Source organism: Zeus faber (genome assembly GCF_960531495.2).
Source record: "Zeus faber genome assembly, chromosome: 16".
In the NCBI taxonomy this organism is placed as follows: Eukaryota; Metazoa; Chordata; class Actinopteri; order Zeiformes; family Zeidae; genus Zeus; species Zeus faber.
In genome coordinates this window covers 11053975-11072316 of record NC_137202.1, presented here as the reverse complement: position 1 = coordinate 11072316, position 18342 = coordinate 11053975, and the positions used below count along the sequence as shown (strand labels likewise).

At 42.7% G+C, this 18342-nt stretch overlaps 1 protein-coding gene across 3 annotated transcripts in view; it reads left to right on the top strand.

Moving 5' to 3' along the window:
• The window catches only part of smap1 (small ArfGAP 1), a 101715-nt gene that overhangs the window by 4977 nt on the left and 78396 nt on the right, over positions 1-18342 (top strand). For all 3 annotated transcript variants that reach the window (XM_080016320.1, XM_080016321.1, XM_080016319.1), the window contains exon 2: positions 16888-17021. In XM_080016320.1, coding sequence (XP_079872446.1) covers positions 16888-17021 — 134 coding nt within the window. The remainder of the gene's footprint in view (positions 1-16887; positions 17022-18342) is intronic.

Below are 18342 nucleotides of genomic sequence, written 5' to 3'. Positions count from 1 at the left end.
TTCACACTACACAACTTTCTTTCTTGTGATGGGGAATCTTGAAATCGTGTTTTCACACTACGTGACTGACCGGCGACAGGGGGTCACACATTTCAAGATCTTTAACCAGGATGAATTCCCGACAACTGTGTCGGGTCTCCAAACCACGTTTTTTCACGAAAACACACACGTGTGACACAGGAAATTACACGATACATTGCGTGGGACAGGATAATACATTTTTTGTGAGGTCCTTCATCACTTTAAAAAACAAACAAACAACAAAAACGAATAAAAGCAGAATTTAAATAGCAAGTATATTAAAAACCTAGATAAGAAAAGTAAAATAGGTATGTTGTGTCTTTCTGGCTCTCCCCGTCCCCCGTCGCTCCTTCTTGACTCCTCTCCTCCCCCTCACTGCTTGTCTGCTCTCATTGGCTGTAGCTCATTGTGTCACTCACGAGTCGAGCCCGACACGACCATATGTGAAACCTGCTAGATGTCTTGCCAGGGTCTGCAAGCCATTGGCGAGCGCTCGGAGAGCAGTCGGATGGCATTGTGGGCAGTTCACACCACACGCTTGTCTACAAAAGTCTGTCGGTGAGTGGAAAATCAGGCCAGAATCACGTGTGGTCCAAACTCAGCGTGACCCGATTTGACTTTTTACTGACGTGCCACATTTTTCTACTGACATCTCTAATAGAGCATTTCATTTCAGCACTGCTGAATTGGAAACTTTTCAGTGGATATTCATTATTTTCAGGACTTTTTTCACACTTTGTTTGATCAAACTCAACCAAAGTGCATAAGAATGATATATTTAAAAAGGTGTCAAAAAACAAACAACTTGTGACTGACTGAGTGACAGAGGCATAGAACATTTGTATGAACGGTCAGAACTTTTTACGGACATTAATACGTTTACATTTTTATTGAATTTTGTAAATTTACAGTATGGAGGATCGGCAACCCTAATGCTATGCGACAATATAAAGATACACATCCCATGGTAACATGAAGTGCAGTACAAAAGACGCCCAGGTTATTGTCCCTCAAAAGGTGATAGATAATTGCGAGCGATCAAATATTTGTGTCCCACTGCTCTTGAATTCTGCTTTGCATCGAGAAACGAATATTGAGTTAAGGTGGTGGAAGATTCTGCAGAACACGCAGAAGCTTCCCTTTCCTCTCCATCACAGCTTGTCAGATGCAAGCCCCACCCTTCTACTGCAGGATATTGATCAAGAAAACCATTCAGCTCTTTTGGCTCCATGTTTTGCATCCATGGTCTTGCGCCTGTTATTAGTAGAGATGGGACCGATACGATCCAATATCGGTATCGAATGCCGATACGGACGTAAATAAATAATTGATCATTAATGTTTTGGCTAAAGTTAACAGATCAATTCTGTGTGTGCGTGTGTGTGTGTGTGTGTGTGTGGGGGGTTGCACAGTGAACACGCATTAGAGAGGAATATTCCCGGTAAGGGTGTGTGAAGTCTGCGTCAGCGGAGACGCGCGCCACAACGGAATTTATGTGTGCATAGACATGTCTCTGCGGCGCACGTTGCTCATAGTTAGCACACGCGCTTGTATGTGTAGATGTAGCCCTTCCAGTAGGGGCAGGTGTGTGTCACGTCCTTCAGGTCATCGATGAGACAGGGGATCAGGCAACAGCCCAGATCGCACCCCACAAAGAAGCAGAATAGGTAGAAATGTGTGTTCATCAAGCTGACATTGTGGGAAATGCGTGTGATGAGGCCTTGCTGGCAGTCTGGACACACTGTTTGCAGTGGCGAGGACTGAAACATCTCCCCCTGCAGGACAGTGATTGTAGTGACTCGCCTGTTGACAAAGCGGCGGGATCGGGCAAAAGGAAGCAAAGGAGTAATGACGATTACAAAATTGCAGATGTCATGTCTAAAGTGTATGTGACAAATAATCTCTTGAACTTGAACATAAAGAGGAAATCTTGTCTCTCCCTCTCCTTCTGCATTTCACTGTGGGGACAAGGAACAGCGCACCTTTGACAATAATGTCCAGTATTTCCACAGATGTAGCGACGAAAGTGGAAATATCAATATCACAGATGAAATGTCCTCTAGTGCAGAGGTTCCTAACCACCGGGCATTTGCCACCGGGAGCTGCGGAGCCGTGCCTAACGTCCCTTGCCACCGGTACTAAATTTGAGAATTAAATTGTAAGTTGTATGAGGTGAATTAACAGAGGCCACATAGGTCACAATGTAAGTGCAATTGACAAAGAACATCAAGACTTGATAATGAAAACACTGGTATTTATTTTTGTTAACCTAAGCCTTATTTTCCGAGTGGCATAAGCATCTTTTAAATTGATCTTACAATTGAGAGAATATCTTCAGCCGTGTGTCCATATGTCCTTCGAATGCTAGTGCTTGACGCAAGAAAATGAGATAGGCCCACACTGTATATTATGTATTTGAAGAATGGTGACAAGTTGTCTTTTATAGTTGCTCCACATGACTTTCCTCGCGGGGTGCAATAAAGCGTTGTCTTATTTTGTTTTTATCAAGCTTTCACAGCAATTGAATGACAAGATAAACAATGGATTATGCATTATTCACTACACAGATATTCCTCTGTATGCATTTTTGGACTTCTGCCAGACCTAAACAGTGCCCTTGGCGAGTTATTTATTTATTTATTTTTCCACATGGACTCCACAGCCCCTTCATATACTGGGAGTGGTGAGCGGCCCACACCACTGCAGTGTGGTGACTCACCTGTGCTGCTCTGCTATCTCTCTCTCTCTCTGTGTTTCTGTCTCTCTCTCTCTCTCTACATCTATATATATATATCACACACTGCACTAAATTGTTGTGTGTGTGCGTGTCCATGTGTGTGTGCGTTTGCGTGGGTGTTTTGCGTGTGTGTGCACGATTTTCAATTAGTATTTTCAGCTTGCAATTCCTTTTCGTCCTTGAGTCTAAAGCTGTGTATTTTTTTCATTAGTCTAGACGTGCAATCCTCTCTCTAACCCAAGGTCACAAAATCTTGGAGACTGTTTCTGCACCTGCATTCACACGTACCCATACATGCATTATTTTTTAATAAGTGTGTGTGTTTGAGACAGGGGGGCGCTGCTAAACAGGGCAGGCAGAAAGCCAGTCTGCAGCGGTGGAAGGCCTGGGATTGAACGTACCAAAAATCAGTCTGATGTTTGTCTTAAATAGGTATTGCATTAAACTCTCTGATTTCTGTCACCCTGCATATACTCCAGGAACAATAGTAATAATACACAACCTCATGTTTCAGGATGAAAACATATTTCATCCTCATCGATTAACCTCTATTGGTTCAGCTTAAAGTGTGTTCGTCCGGCTTTGAATTTTGGTTGCCCTAATAGTAAAAGTCTCAACCTTAAAAGTGAATCGATTTTACAAACTGATATTACTTGAACCCAGAACTATTAAAAAAAATATATATATAAAAATAAAATAAAAAAATGCCGAATCTTACAGATACATTTAATGGAATAAATCTCCCAAGTCCCCTGAAATGGAACTATTCAGGTATTAAATCATATTTAATTTTATTTTGTATTGAGGCATAGCTCAATTGTACCTATATACACAGTAGTTGAGTGTACGTACCCAGTTACTATAGTTACCACCCCTGGCATTCTTGACCACTGAAACAATCCCGCGCCCACAAAAACCTCCTAAACATGAATCTATGAGGTCTTAACTGTCCTTATACCCAGCTCACTTTATACTTACCCCTTAAGTTCTGTGGAAAAGAATGGTTAGATTTACTATCTGACCTTAAGGAAACTGTTATAATAACAGTTCATTGAATCATCGAGTGCATTGCCTATCCTATCTTTACTTATTTACATACAGTAACTCTGCCCTGTAACAAATACATTTGTCCAGACATCTGTATTCAATTGTGTTCAAACTGATCTGAAAAAGGTCTTAAAGTATTACATTTGATTCCCAGAGACCTGCGGACATCCTGCATACATATGGATTGAGATGCGGGGCCAAACTCTTCCAAACACAGACAATTGCACCCATTTGGGAAGTTGTGAAGGACAGGCTCGACGGGCTTGCCTGTATTCGCCCAGAAATCAAGCCAGCCCACAGTGTGATAAGCCCCAGCTCAGGCAGCCTCAGCCCACCTGGGGCTGGCCACGCTTGAATGTCACCGTGTCATTCACACAAAGTGTGCCTGATGCAGATTGGCAGCTTTAGCTGTTGAGGACACCTCTGGACTGCCCGCTGGACCATTCTGGCCTTGACTGAGGTCAAGCCTCTCAGTTCCCCCTGAGCAAGGTCATCTTAGCTGTGGTGTTGAAGCCTATGCTGTGTCCAAGTGCTCCTAACAACCACTAAAAATATATAGAGACAACCACTAAAAATATATACAGACTTAAACTGAGTGGTACAAATGAATACCATGCATTGTGTCTTCTGTTCTTTTCTCAATTATTAAACCTAACTCCAGGTTTTTTTTCGGTCTTCTGCTGCGGCCACACATTACCTCAATTTCGATCAGAATTCTGCCATCAATAGGACCTTTTTCCAAATACAATATTTACCGAAGAGTAGGATGCCAGTTCAATTGTATTATTGACTGCTGCGTTTGGTTTACACTTCCCAAGAAAAAAAATTGAGCGAACTCATGCTGCCGTGCAGTGTCTCAAATCGGCAGCAGGGGGCAGCAGAGTACTTCTTTATATCTTTTTAAATTTCTGAGTTCCTTCTGTTGGCTTGTGATGCTTTCTTCCGAAGATTCTTTTGTTGCAACCTCATATGATTTCTGGTTTGACTAAGAGCACCAATAAATACATTGTCAAAGACCACTGTTAACATTCATTAACATAGTGTGTTTGGTGGAGCTGTAGGTGAATTTATTACCCCTATAAACCAGCGAGGGTAAGACAGTATAAGCTGTTTTTTTTTCTATTGCTGAAATGAATCATTTGGGCCTAATTTGTGGAGCTACAGACCATAGTTGCCATTAACAAAGATTGCAGAGGTGATTGGCAGGACCCTGGTGAACCTCGCGCAGCCCTGCTGCATGTTCTAGTTTGCCACCCAGTAGGTCAGGCTCATTTGATTTGAGAGTCATGCTGCTGAAGCCCCAGCAATTGGCACACAGCGTCACGGATGGGCTGTAAGGGCTCTCAGCCTCTCCAGCTCAGACACATTTGTTCCTGCTCCTGAATATTATTGGAGGTCAATGCAAATAATGCGAAAGGAAAATAGTTTGTGCTTCAAAGGGCTTGTAGCCATCTTTACTGATCAGCATCTGATCCATCTGCATATTATTCAGTATTGTTTAAATCATCGCTGCTGTAAATGTAGCCATGTTACTTGCCTGGGATGGTGGATAATTTTTGCCTGGGATAATTTTTTTTGGTGAGGCAATTTAACACTCGTGTTAACACACGCGCCCGCAATTTGAAAGACTGACTCAACTTTAATATGTGGTCACTGTCTTTGCGCTATTACTACCACGACTTATTTACCTATACTGAAGCGCACACACACACACACACACACACACACACACACACACACACACACACACACACACACACACACACACACACACACACACACACACGTCACAGTCCTTGTCCATAGTGTCCTCAGGTTTACAGTCAGGGCCTTAATTTCATGCTCTGTTGGTTGGCACCAAACCCCCTTGTGCATTGGAAAGTTCCACTGTCACGCATCTAGAATCCAACATGTCCCCTTTGGTGTGTTTGTGTGCATAAGTATTTGCAATTTATGTTTGCTTGAATAAAAGTTAGTCAAAGTTAGTCTGGGTGGCTAAGCACTTCAGAACGTGAGCAATTGTTTTTCTTTTAGAGCTGGGGCATGATGAGTCTGAAGTCACTCTGCCTAATCAGGTCAGTGGTTAGCGCATTACCGACAGTGTGTTTGCTCTGCGTGTGGCATTGGCGCCGCAGGGCTTGGACTTCCTGACAAAAGTGAATTGGCTTTCTAATGTTGCCCAAATTCTGCAGGGCTGGAGGGGGGACTGCGCAGCCAAAATAAAGAGATAAGTATAGTGTTTAAAGCTGTTATTGAATTTGAATAATTTGTATTGAGATGTTTGGAAGGCCATTGGGCGTTGAATGGGACTGCCAACAGGCACAGTGCAGAAAATTGGAGCGTTGTTCACAAAGACCACTGATTTTGTATGTCATCACACCCCTATAAACCACTGAACAGAGTTGACAGTTGTGCTTAAGTGCAATGTTCCCTAGATGTGAAAGGTACATTTTAAGGTAAACAAAACGTCAATGTAGTATATACATAGAAAAATATATTGCAGAGTGAGAATGCTCCAGGCCTTGAGAGGTCCTTTTCGGCTGGCAGCTCCGTCCTGGCGTGCGCTGAGCTGTCCTCACCACCACGTAGAGCTTGTTGATGTGGAGGGGGGCGTGGCCTCCTTCCTGCTGCTTTGTATGGTCCCCTTCCAGCTCCATGGTTTGGGACTAAAGGAAGCAGCAGTGCATGGGTATATCTCCAATTATAAATGTCAAAGAATATACGTTTTTATTTAAAGCAACTACGCAACTACTATGTGGCAGTTTTTTACCTTAAAATAACAGCTTCAAAATAATTTTGATGGTACACTGACTTGTAATATGGAGGATGGCACCTCTTTCATTCCCACCCACCCCCCCGAATCTGTTCTTGCACTGAATAACTTCTGTGTCCAGGTACTAAACCCCGGGAAATGTGCATTACACTTACGCTACTACGTCACTTCCTTGATGTTTGACCCCGGTAATTATAGTTTTTTTGCCTGATAAAAAAAATAAAATAAAATTATGAACTCGATGGTCAAAATGTCCAGTAAGACTGCTCATACAAAACATAGCTGCTCCACCTCCCAGATGGCGCGGATGAGACGTCCCAGTGGTGTGCCCGGCACACCCGCAAGTCAGCTGGCATGCGCCGGCACTCACTCTCACTTCCATTGCGCCACAGGGTTTGTTTCACCCTTTGACTCACACGTGTGAGCCGATCTGCCAGGCCGAGCACATCTGGTACCCACACGGGTAGCAGGGGGCCGATCCCCGCGGCCTCTTTCCCCGAGGCGGCGAGGTCTGTGCAACCTAGGTGTACATTATATTTGCATTTGTAACATAGACTGTTATTAAAACGTGACCGAGAAGGTTCAAATTTGTCCAGTAAAATAAATGGTTTTCGGACACCGGACCGAGTTTTATGACAATGGTGTAAAAATGCGATTGCACTCAGAAACTGTCGGGGTCTAAATCCCAAATACCAGAAGTTACATGGCGCTTCTTTAAAGCAGGATGTTATTGAATCGGTCTAGTTAGTTATGTTCTTTTTCTTTTGTTTTTAGTTGCTAAGTAAGGTAAGAGAGACTCTGCAAGTTTCAATGTAGGTGAATCATTCATCATTCAGCACAAAGAAAACTGCCAATGTGCTTTGTTGCGCGAAATGTCATGCTGTTATACCCCTTTCCCACTGCGCCAAAAACCCAGTAACACCCGCTAATATCCGGCATTTCCCAGATGTTATACAGTATTTATCCCGGGTCAAATGACCCAGCAATTGACACAGTTTTTATCGGCTCCAACTCCAATCGACTCTGATGTAAACATAACACCCAGGTCGACCCGTTCATTTTGGCCCTTTTACCACACGCGTTTGAGTTCCGGGCGCTGGTGCTTTCATAGACAGGAATTCCGTGTATCATTCAATCATTTCATAATCCGATTTAGAATCCAAAATCAGCAGTTATTGACTTTTTTCCCCCCCATGGGGGACCATGAAGCAGACCTGAAAGACGGGACCACGGGTGCATCTACTGTGTTCTGCGCTGCTTCAACTTGTACCATGCTGCTTCTACTGTAGTGTTTTACGTACGAACGACCAGATTCTTTTGAACGCCTCAAAATACCCCCCCCTCCCTTTTTTTTTTTTTTTTTCAGTTTTATGTTGTTGTTTGAGTAAGTTGCTGTCTCCTTCACTGTTTTGTTCCCAATCACACTGGAACCATGACACTTCGCTTCTCCGGCGTGTTTGTGATGCCGAACGTGACACACCAGAAAAAAACAAAACAAACACATTTCTCCTGGCAACGTGAAAGGTGTCAATCGCTTAAAATTGATTGCACTTTGGTGTGGAAACGGTATTACTAGAAGTCTATCCCCACACATTCAAGCCAAGATTTCTTTTTTATTGGGATGTGAACTAGGATTGTGAATAAGGGATGTTAACAGTTAATCGACTAAAGATTAATTGCTTTTAAGAATTTAATAAATTTAAGATCTTGTCTTTTCAATAACAACTGAACAATCTGCAGTCTTGTAATTGTATCAACGGGAGTCTTTGTGCGGCGCAGGCCGTTTCGAGAGGAAAAAAAAACCACCCAGCCAGGAAGTACTTGCCAGAACGAAAGGGGGCACTCGAGGAAAAAAGTTGTCAGTGGAGTAGGAAGTAGTAGTAGTAGTAGAAGTAGATGGAGGCTTTGAGAAGAGCGACAAACAACGAACATGGCTGCGCGTAGAAAACAGGAGCTCCTCGTTGTTCCTCAACAACTAATGCTGCGTTCAGATGGAACGCGGTAGACGGGACCAGGATAAAGGCACTTTCTGACTGCATATATGTACGACCGTATGTGTATGTATGGGACAAATAATCTCTTGAACTTGAACTTGAAAGGCACGTGGGGAGGGGAAAAAACTACGAGCGAAATGTTGCGATGGTGATGACTCCAATAAAATACATTAAATTAGATTATTTTGTGCCTGTTATTTCATATCAGAATTTTAGTAATGTTTAATAATTTTATTAGCCTTTCGTCGTCCATATCTACGTAACATCTGGCTCACTCAAATTAAACCATTTAACTCGCGCAACGACAGGTCGTGAATATCCCTGTATGCACGAACCAGCTCTTGCCTCGAACTTCTCCGTTTTGAAATAAAACAAAATAAGGAGAACCGCTCCTCGCGCCCCACACGTCAAGTCACAAAATCTCGGAGGTGCGCGACGTCGCGTAGGTCTCCAAACGCAATGGCACCACCCTCTGGTGACATCATTAGCTTTTATGTTGTCAATTAATCAACGGTTGTTTTATGAAGTTAACAACCCCCGATTTTTGCAAATTCCTTCAAATTTGCAGCCCAAGTAGGAATGAAATAGGTGCCGTTCTCCATATTACAAGTCAGTGTACCATCAAAATGATTTTGGGGCTGTTATCTTAAGGTAAAAAAAAAAAGTTACACTGTGTTGCTTTAACAGAATTTGAACACAACTGCTTTCATTTGCTAGGATACACTACTGAAGTGCCATGTGTCATTTAGGTGGGCTGGGCTACATCTGAAGTGCTTTTGAAAGATTTTCCCCCCGATTAACGTGCATTGATTTTTTGCTTAATGTGAATCATATTTATTGATCGACGACATCATGGGTAAATAGGACTAAGTATACAAGACAAACTCAGCACTATCACTTAAAAGGAACAAGCACTTTTGAAGCCTGCAGTTCCAAAATAAATCAGATGGCATAGTTCCCGACACTACCCCCGACCTACTGCTGTCTCTCTTATTCAGTATCATTGTTCAAGTGAAGGGTGAGTAGGGAAGGGAGCCCAGAGTTAAAACAAAAAAAAAAAAATCTCAGACCAATCAGGGAAGCCAGCCCGGAATCCATTCTGAAGATAAGGGTCTTTTGTCAACATTACTGGGGACGGAGGCAATTATCAACAATCCATCTGATTGTAGCGGGCCATTGAGAGGTGAAAGGAGGTTCTTCCTATTCCTTTGCAAAGCACTGTATGTTTTCTTGCTGTTTTTGAATCAAAATTGTAGTTAATATGGCTTTAAAAACCAGTTGGTTGGCTAATTGTGATGTATTGGAGGCCTTCTCTAAGACAAAGATGTGATTGGCTATCATTGTAAGAATAGGGTGATTTTATTTTCTTTATTTGTGTGTGTGTGTCTGTGTGTGTGTGTGTGTGTGTGTCTGTGTCTGTGTGTGTGATTGTACCGATGAGCACAAGCAACAGAAAAGGGAAAAGTATATTTTCATTCACTCAATTTGTGGACACTCATTTGTGGAGTGAAGCCTATTTTCGGAGTAGCATTTCTGCGAGTCATTTGCTTTTTCTGCACACAATCAAACCTGGCAGCACTGCTCGAGTGGCCCTGTTAATAGAAGAGCTTCACATTCCGGTGGCAACTACAGATTCCATTTGGGGAGCCCAGTATTTCAATATCTTGGGTATCTCGGCTGATGTTTAACAGAATACTTGAGTGGGGATGTTTGGACCGTTGTCTCCATGCAAGAAGCATTTTCTTTATTATGCCACACATTGTTGGAACACATTTCCAGAAGATCTTCGGCTTGCCCAAACCCCTTAGGCTCAAAATGTTTATATTTGCAAATGCTTTTCAGTGAGCAGCCTGTATCAGTCTCTTTGATTTTATGATTTTAAGATTTTTGATTTTTTCACCAGTTTTATTCCTAAATATGTAGGTAACAGCATCAGATAGGTAGAAACATATCTATATAGATATATTTAAAATATATATTTTTTCTTAAATATATATGTTTTTACTCTAATTTGGTTAACTAACTGCCATAACTTGATGCGGTGATAACGGCACAAAATCAACATGGCCATACCAAAATGTTACATCTAACTTACAGCAATACAAATCCATCAGACTCCAGGCTTACAAGGTCTGAGCGGTTCAATTTAGCAATTCTACTAAACCTCAATCCGTCCCCGGCCTCAAAGCTGCATTAGGGGTCTTCACAGCATTAGCCGCACTAACGCGGCGATTGCTCTTCAGCCCTCGGCCGGCAAGTCCAACTTGGACGTGAGCCAGTCTTTATATGTCATCATCTAATAACGCGGCACTTCTGCTGCTGCTGCTGCTGCTGCTGCTGCTGTGCCTCCGCTGCATTTCCCTAGCCTAGATCCACATTGTTTGTTTGCTTCATCCAGTTTAATGTATAATTATCTTTCTCTGCTGGATTTGCTTTCTGTGGGCCTGCAAATTTATCATCACATCCCCAGATCCTGAAGAGCTCTCTACTGCGCTGATTTGGGGGGGGGGGCTGTCTAATTGGGGTGGGTGAGGAACAAGAGCTGAATGACTTTATTGGCTTTGAGCTTGCTTAAAACACATTTTTGGCTCTGTGGTTTTTAATGCCACCCCTGCCAGTTTTGGCCTAGCAGGAATGATGTCTGTACCACAAGTGAAAGAACAAGTACAGCGCGGCCGGTTGCTTGTTGGATTTTTAACCCCCAAATACGCACACGCGTCCAGCATGCGTTGAGACTAATGGCCATAGCTGAAAGATCTGCCTGCCGGCAAGTCTCTCTCTCTTTCTCGGCACCCGAGTTGTCGTTCTGTCTAGCTGCCCGTGGCCTTTTGGCTCCACAGCCTGAGTCCAGATCCACAATGCATTTCGGGGCCAGTGCCTCTGGCTTCACCAGCACACTCCAAAGAAACTCCCCCGTTGTTTCCTTTTCTGTCTCGGTCTCTCTCGGTCTCTCTCTGTCTCTGTCTCTCTCTAGCCCCTTTCCCACATGAATCCATAACATTGCTAGATAAAAATTATCCAGCAAAGGCAGTAGATAGTCATTTACACTTTTTCACACTTCACATTCACATTGGCTTCCTTTATGTAGAAGTTCGGTATGAAGTCTGTTCCCACATTAGATGTGTTCCGGGCTCTGCCAGCAGCGCACAGGTGCGCAAATTGTGCCCCGATCGCTCCCTCTCCGCACTCCCCCTCGGGATGGCACCCGAGGCGGCCAGCTATCTCGCCTAAAGAAAGGGCCGGCCCTCTTGGTTAGATTGTGTAACATGAGAAAACAAGACTTTTTCCAAAATCGCAGCCTTCGTGATTTGAAAATTGTGTTCTATTACATTGGGATCGGTTTGAACTTGATTAATCGTGCAGCCCTACCGTCAACCGATCATTGCGCTTCAGAGTAAAACACAGCACGGATCCGTCTCGACTGTCGTCTTTTCACTGCAACTCTGCATCGAAACTGTATTTCACCATGATGGTTAAACTTTGCAATTAATTTGTGGTTGAGATGCGCGCCGAACTGTGGGGGGCGATCCGTACGGATCAATTATGTTCTGTTACACCGCTAGTTCAGAGCATGACCATGTTTTAATAAAAATATTGATGTGTGTAACATCACAAGAGGAAGAATGGTGATATATTCCAGTATCAATATTTTGTCCCACCCCTAGTATTGTTACTCAATACCTTTTAAGGTATCGATTGAAATACTCCAATACCAAGTAGTATTGAAACTTCTCCAGTCAAACGATACCTACATTCAATCCTCTTTGTACCCGGATCTACACCACATTCCAAATTATTATGCAAATTGGATTTAAGTGTCATAAACATTTAATTTTTTGTTTTTAAATTCAACACACGGATGGTATTGTGTCTCAGGGCTCTTTGGATCACTGAAATCAATCTCAGACACCTGTGATAATTGGTTTGCCAGGTGAGCCCAATTAAAGGAAAACTACTTAAGAAGGACGTTCCACATTATTAAGCAGGCCACAGGTTTCAAGCAATATGGGAAAGAAAAAGGATCTCTCTGCTGCCGATAAGCGTCAAATAGTGCAATGCCATGGAAAAGGTATGAAAACATTAGATATTTCACAAAAACTTAAGCGTGATCATCGTACTGTGAAGAGATTTGTGGCTGATTCAGAGCACAGACGGGTTCGTGCCGATAAAGGCAGAATGAGGAAGGTTTCTGCCAGACAAATTTTATGGGATTAAGAGAGCAGCTGCTAAAATGCCGTTACAAGGCAGCAAACCGGTATTTGAAGCTGCTGGTGCCTCTGGAGTCTCGCGAACCTCAAGGTGTAGGATCCTCCAGAGGCTTGCAGTTGTGCATAAACCTACTATTGGGCCACCCCTATCCAATGCTCACAAGCAGAAACGGTTGCAGTGGGCCCAGAAATACATGAAGACTCATTTTCAAAAAGTCTTGTTTACTGATGAGTGCCGTGCAACCCTGGATGGTCCAGATGGATGGAATAGTGGATGGTTGGTGGATGGTGGCCACCATGTCTCAACAAGGCTGCAATGTCAGCAAGGAGGTGGCGGAGTCATGTTTTGGGCCGGAATCATAGGGAGAGAACTGGTAGGTCCCTTTAGGGTCCCTGAAGGTGTGAAAATGACCTCGGCAAAGTATACAGAGTTTCTGACTGACCACTTCCTTGAAAACTGACATGCATGACAATGCACCATCTCATGCTGCAAAGAATACCTCTGTGTCATTGGCTGCTATGGGCATAAAAGAAGAGAAACTCATGGTGTGGCCTCCATCCTCCCCTGACCTCAACCCTACTGAGAACCTTTGGAGCATCCTCAAGCAAAAGATCTATGAGGGTGGGAGGCAGTTGGCATCAAAACAGCAGCTCTGGGAGGCTACTCTGACATCCTGCAAAGAAATTCAAGCAGAAACACTCAAACTCACAAGTTCAATGGATGCAAGAATTGTGAAGGTGATATCAAAGAAGGGCTCCTAGTTTAACATGGAACTTGGCCTGGTAAGATGTTTTTGATTGAAATAGCTTTTGATTTCAGTAAATATGACCTCCTAATGCTGCAAATTCAACAAATGACCATTTTCTTTACAACCTAAAATGTTTTGAAACTCTGTTGTGCACAATAATTTGGAAGTGTATTTTGAGTTTTTTATTTTTGAAAGAAATACTGTTATCATTGGAATGTTTGTTCAATAACATTTGAATTATACCCTAACGGTTGATGACTTCAAAATTATACTGACTGTCATTTGCATCGACTATTTCGGAAAATCAGAGAAAATTTTCATTTACATAATAATTTGGAACGCAGTGTAGAAAAAAACGACTATTTGTATGTTGTTTTTTTCAGCCAATCACTGCAGGTGTTCTTTGATTTAATGTGATGTGTGATTGGCTCACTACCGCAGCAGCAGCTACAACAGTCTGTTAAAGGATAGGCTCACAATTTTCAAGTCTGTCTTAAAACAACAGTGAACGATCAAAGAGGTTTCCTCGCTGTACTGGCTATTTGTTTTGAAATTACACTGCCCAAGTACTTAATTTATTTTAGTTATTTCATACATATTTCAATAATTGAACACTTTAACCTTTATCACTTTCAAAATATATTTGTGTAAAAATCATTTGGATGGGGAGAAGTGGCAACTGAATGCTTCCATTCACATGATGGGTATAGTAGAAGAAAAGGTGTCGAGTGAAGTATCCGTTGGTATTGGTATCGCTTTAAGAGTACTGGTAACGGTACTGGTGGTATCATAATTTTTTAAACAATACCCAGTCTGAATGTCCAGTGTAGATTAGATGGTTTGGACAATTTGTCGGCAACGGATGTACAATCTGAATCGGTTTCATTTTTTTCCTGGCTCTCAGAAACCAGTGCTCCCCCAGTGCTCCCCCAGTGCTCCCCCGGCTCCCCGCCCCTCCCGGACCGACCCGGTTCCCTCCACTGACAGAAGGGGGATAGAGCCTCCGCTCCCCCGACGCAATAACCCAAAACCCAATGTTATTACATCAGTGTGATCATTTTCAACCTGTCCTACATGCTTTGCCTCCGGAAATAGAACTTTCTCCACCTGTTCTCCCTCTCCCTGTCTGCTCGTTCCCTCTCTGGCTCCATGCTCTGGTGCAACCGGTGGGAAACCGAAGCGATGGTGCCCGATATCACCGCGCTCAAAGCACTTCATACTTTCCAAACTCACGTACACAATGTAGTACCCCTCTCCATCCCTAACTCTAAAAGACATCTAGCGTCTGAGTGGCATTTTTAAGAAAATAAAGACCTGTCTTCATAGGGGCTGGACATGTGTCAGTTTCATCTTGGCAACCGAGAACCACCGTTCGCCTCGGACCTGCCATTTTTTCGAATGTTTATTTTTTCTTCTCGAAAAAAATCTATATTTAAGTATTTGTACGAAATAAATGTTCTTAAAAACCCACTATTTGTGCTTTGCCGGTATTCGGATTCGGCTAGATCCCTGCTTTGAGTGCCTGTCACGGCAATGATACAGCTTCCATTCACATGCAATTCCTTTCACAGCCGTACCGTTGTTTTTCTGGATATTATAGGTTCAGAGTGAGGAAATTGACGGAACGACTTTTACAGAACATGGAGACCGGCTCCTTTTCACACTTTAGGCTAGTATGGAACATTACCAGTGGCTTTACTGGTTTCAGTGCAAGTGGAAAATGGGCTTCTGTCTGTCTCCTTATGAGATGGGGAGGTACATGTTGCAAAATACAAATTAAACAACTGTTAAAAAAAAACAACCTTGTCTTTTGGCAATCAGCTTGCCACCCACAGGCAAAGTTATGATGTGTTCACTTGCACATAATATATTTGCTATATATGATTTTTTCACCCTGTAGGTCACTTTTAGAATCTTGTTTTCAATTACCTCTGGACATAAATTTATCATTTACGTGTAGTAATTTGGCAGACCGCTCTATCTTTAAAACACTTTAATTAAAAAAAGAAATGTACACCAAGTACATTTGCCAGCAGTAGCTGAACAGACTACATACACATCAAAGTCATTGTCGGCTAAACCTTCAAAAAGTATAAGTTACATCAGCATAGTCAATGAGTTTGGAAAGTCCACTCAAACCAGCCACTCTAACCAATTTCAGCGCCTGGTTTTAAATCTTGTCGAATCCCAGCGTAATTGTTTTTTGCTTTCTCCTTTCTTTCGTCATGCTTCTCCTTTCTTTTGTAATGCTTCTCCTTTCTTTTGTCATGCTTCTCCTTTCTTTTGTAATGCTTCTCCCTTGTTTTATACCTCAGAACCATTGCAAATTAGCGTCTTTTCCCTCATTGTGTTTTCGGGAATTTAGATAAAGGTTATGAATGAATGGTTTTGGATATGTGTTACATACATTTTTATTTCAGAAACAATAAAGGGAAGGGGAAGAATGTGGGCTGGCATTGGCTCAGAGGTAACAACCTCAGATTTGGGGAGGGTAGAAGAGGTCTGGAAGAAGTCCTGTTTACACTTGTTGAATACTTCAGTCTACTCAAGTCTGTCAGCGCTGGCTGAGCTACTGTTTTCCTATGAGCAAAGTGGTAGCACGCTACCTTCGGCAATGCGCCACATTCGCACCACACACTGGGGCACCCTCTGTGCCAATTTGCACTTTGGCCCCATTTACCGCTGACCTTTCAAACCACAATCAACGACTTCAAAGCATGTAGTAATGGGAGATGTGCAACGGGGAGATAGAAATCGAAAAGAAATGGAGGAGAGCCTTATTTTATGTGTCTCTTGAGTTCTCACAACTGAACAAGACAATGTTTAAATCACACTACAACCAAACCACAGAATGATGTGGTTTGGTTGTGAATACAGATGTATAACAGCAAGAATTTTTACAGCAAGGCCATATCTGCCGATATGGCAAAGGATAATGATAACTTTGCCCTTTGGCAAAAACGTTGGTTGCCAATCTGGAAATTTATGTTCAGAAAAGATGTATCACGAAAAGAAAATGTGTTTGTGGGAGTCCCAACGTCCCATTTCCATAATAATCCTCCTGCTGGTATAGTGTTATAATATTGTCTCGCCTTCGTGTTTATTCAAATAACTTCTGTCATATTAACATCATGACATTTTTTGCGATGATAACCGAGACAGTTTTTGTTGTGACGCCGGCAAATCGGCAAACCTGTGAATCTTTTGAGAAAAAGAAAAATCGAATTCCTTCTGTAGCCCCTAAACCGTGAAAGTTGTGGTCGATGATTGAACCACAAATCAATTGTTCGCCCTCCCTCTCTCTCTCTCTCTCTCTCTCTCCCCCCGCGCCCTTTCTGATTTGTTCTGTCTGTTGTAGGTCCACGGTGGGCGTCCTGGAACCTGGGGGTGTTTATGTGTATACGCTGTGCTGGCATCCACCGTAACCTGGGAGTCCACATCTCTCGCGTTAAATCAGTCAACCTGGACCAGTGGACCCCTGAACAGATCCAGGTACACACACACACACACACACACACACACACACACACACACACACACACACACACACACACACGCGCACAAAGGTGGCCCTGTACCACTGCCATAATGAAGATTCACACATATGTGAGGTCTCAGGTCAGTCTATCTATTTATAACTTGTCGTAGTAAATTGATACAGCATAGTATTGCAATATTAACCCCATGATATTGTTGCCAAGAATCGCATTTTTTTAATTTCCATTTGCCGATACATTTAAAAAAACGCTGTTTTCATGTCAAACATTTTCGGTCCACACTAGTGTTTTCACAGCATTTTTCGAAAAAGTCGGCCGTCCCGAAACACCAAAAAAAACGCCGCTTCCATTTCTTTAATAAATATGCGCAGGAAACCCTCAGCAGCAGCAACGGTACAGGTTTGCTTTCTTGTGAACAAGCACGAGGAAGAAGCGTTGTTGCCGTACTGCAGTTGACATCTGAAGTAGTTTAAGCTTCTTCGCATGCCCAAATCAGGAGACGAAAACAGAGAAAATCTGACGACGAGCGTAACACTTTATTAATCCCCGGAGGTGAATTCAGGCGTTAGAGCAGCAGTGACAGTGCAGTCAGTGATCATAATACTGCAGGGGCACAATACTGTGAGGGCACGATTCTGACAGTATAAACAAAATGGTTGCTCGCTGTCGCTAGTAGGTTCCTGACGCATGCACAAGTTGACGTCATGACATCAGCGTTTTAAGCCCCGTGTGGACGGAATACCAAAACCGAGGGGGAGGGAAAAAAAAGGCTTTTTAAACTTTTTACTGCAGTCAGATGAGAAAATAATTAATAATTTATTGCAAAATATTCCTGTGTTTGAGCTGCATTATTATTAGGATCTGCTGATCTGTAAGGCCAGCTGTCCAATTATCAAACTGATAACACAGATGTCGATAGCAAGGCATTCGCATAAAATTGCATTTCATGCGTCGCTCAAAGATTTGGCACATGATGCATGTCGTATAGAACGGGTCTTTGAAGAACACAAGGTTTTTGTTTTTCTGGAAATGTTGTTGATTTTGTTTCCTCTGCCAATTCTATTGGATCTTTTTGATCTGCTTTCCAGGAAAGCTGTACAGGATGTCAATCCCACCAGTAGGATTGCACACTCAGTCCTTTCCGCTGGAGGATATTTGACCACTGGCCCATTCCAGAGAGAAATTGGGAATAGATTTGGTTCTCACATCCATTCCTCGGCCACATAATAATGTCAGTCCTTTGTCAAATTAAGTCTTTAACACCACAACATATAAGACAACAGGCCACATTAAACAATGACATCTACGCTATTACT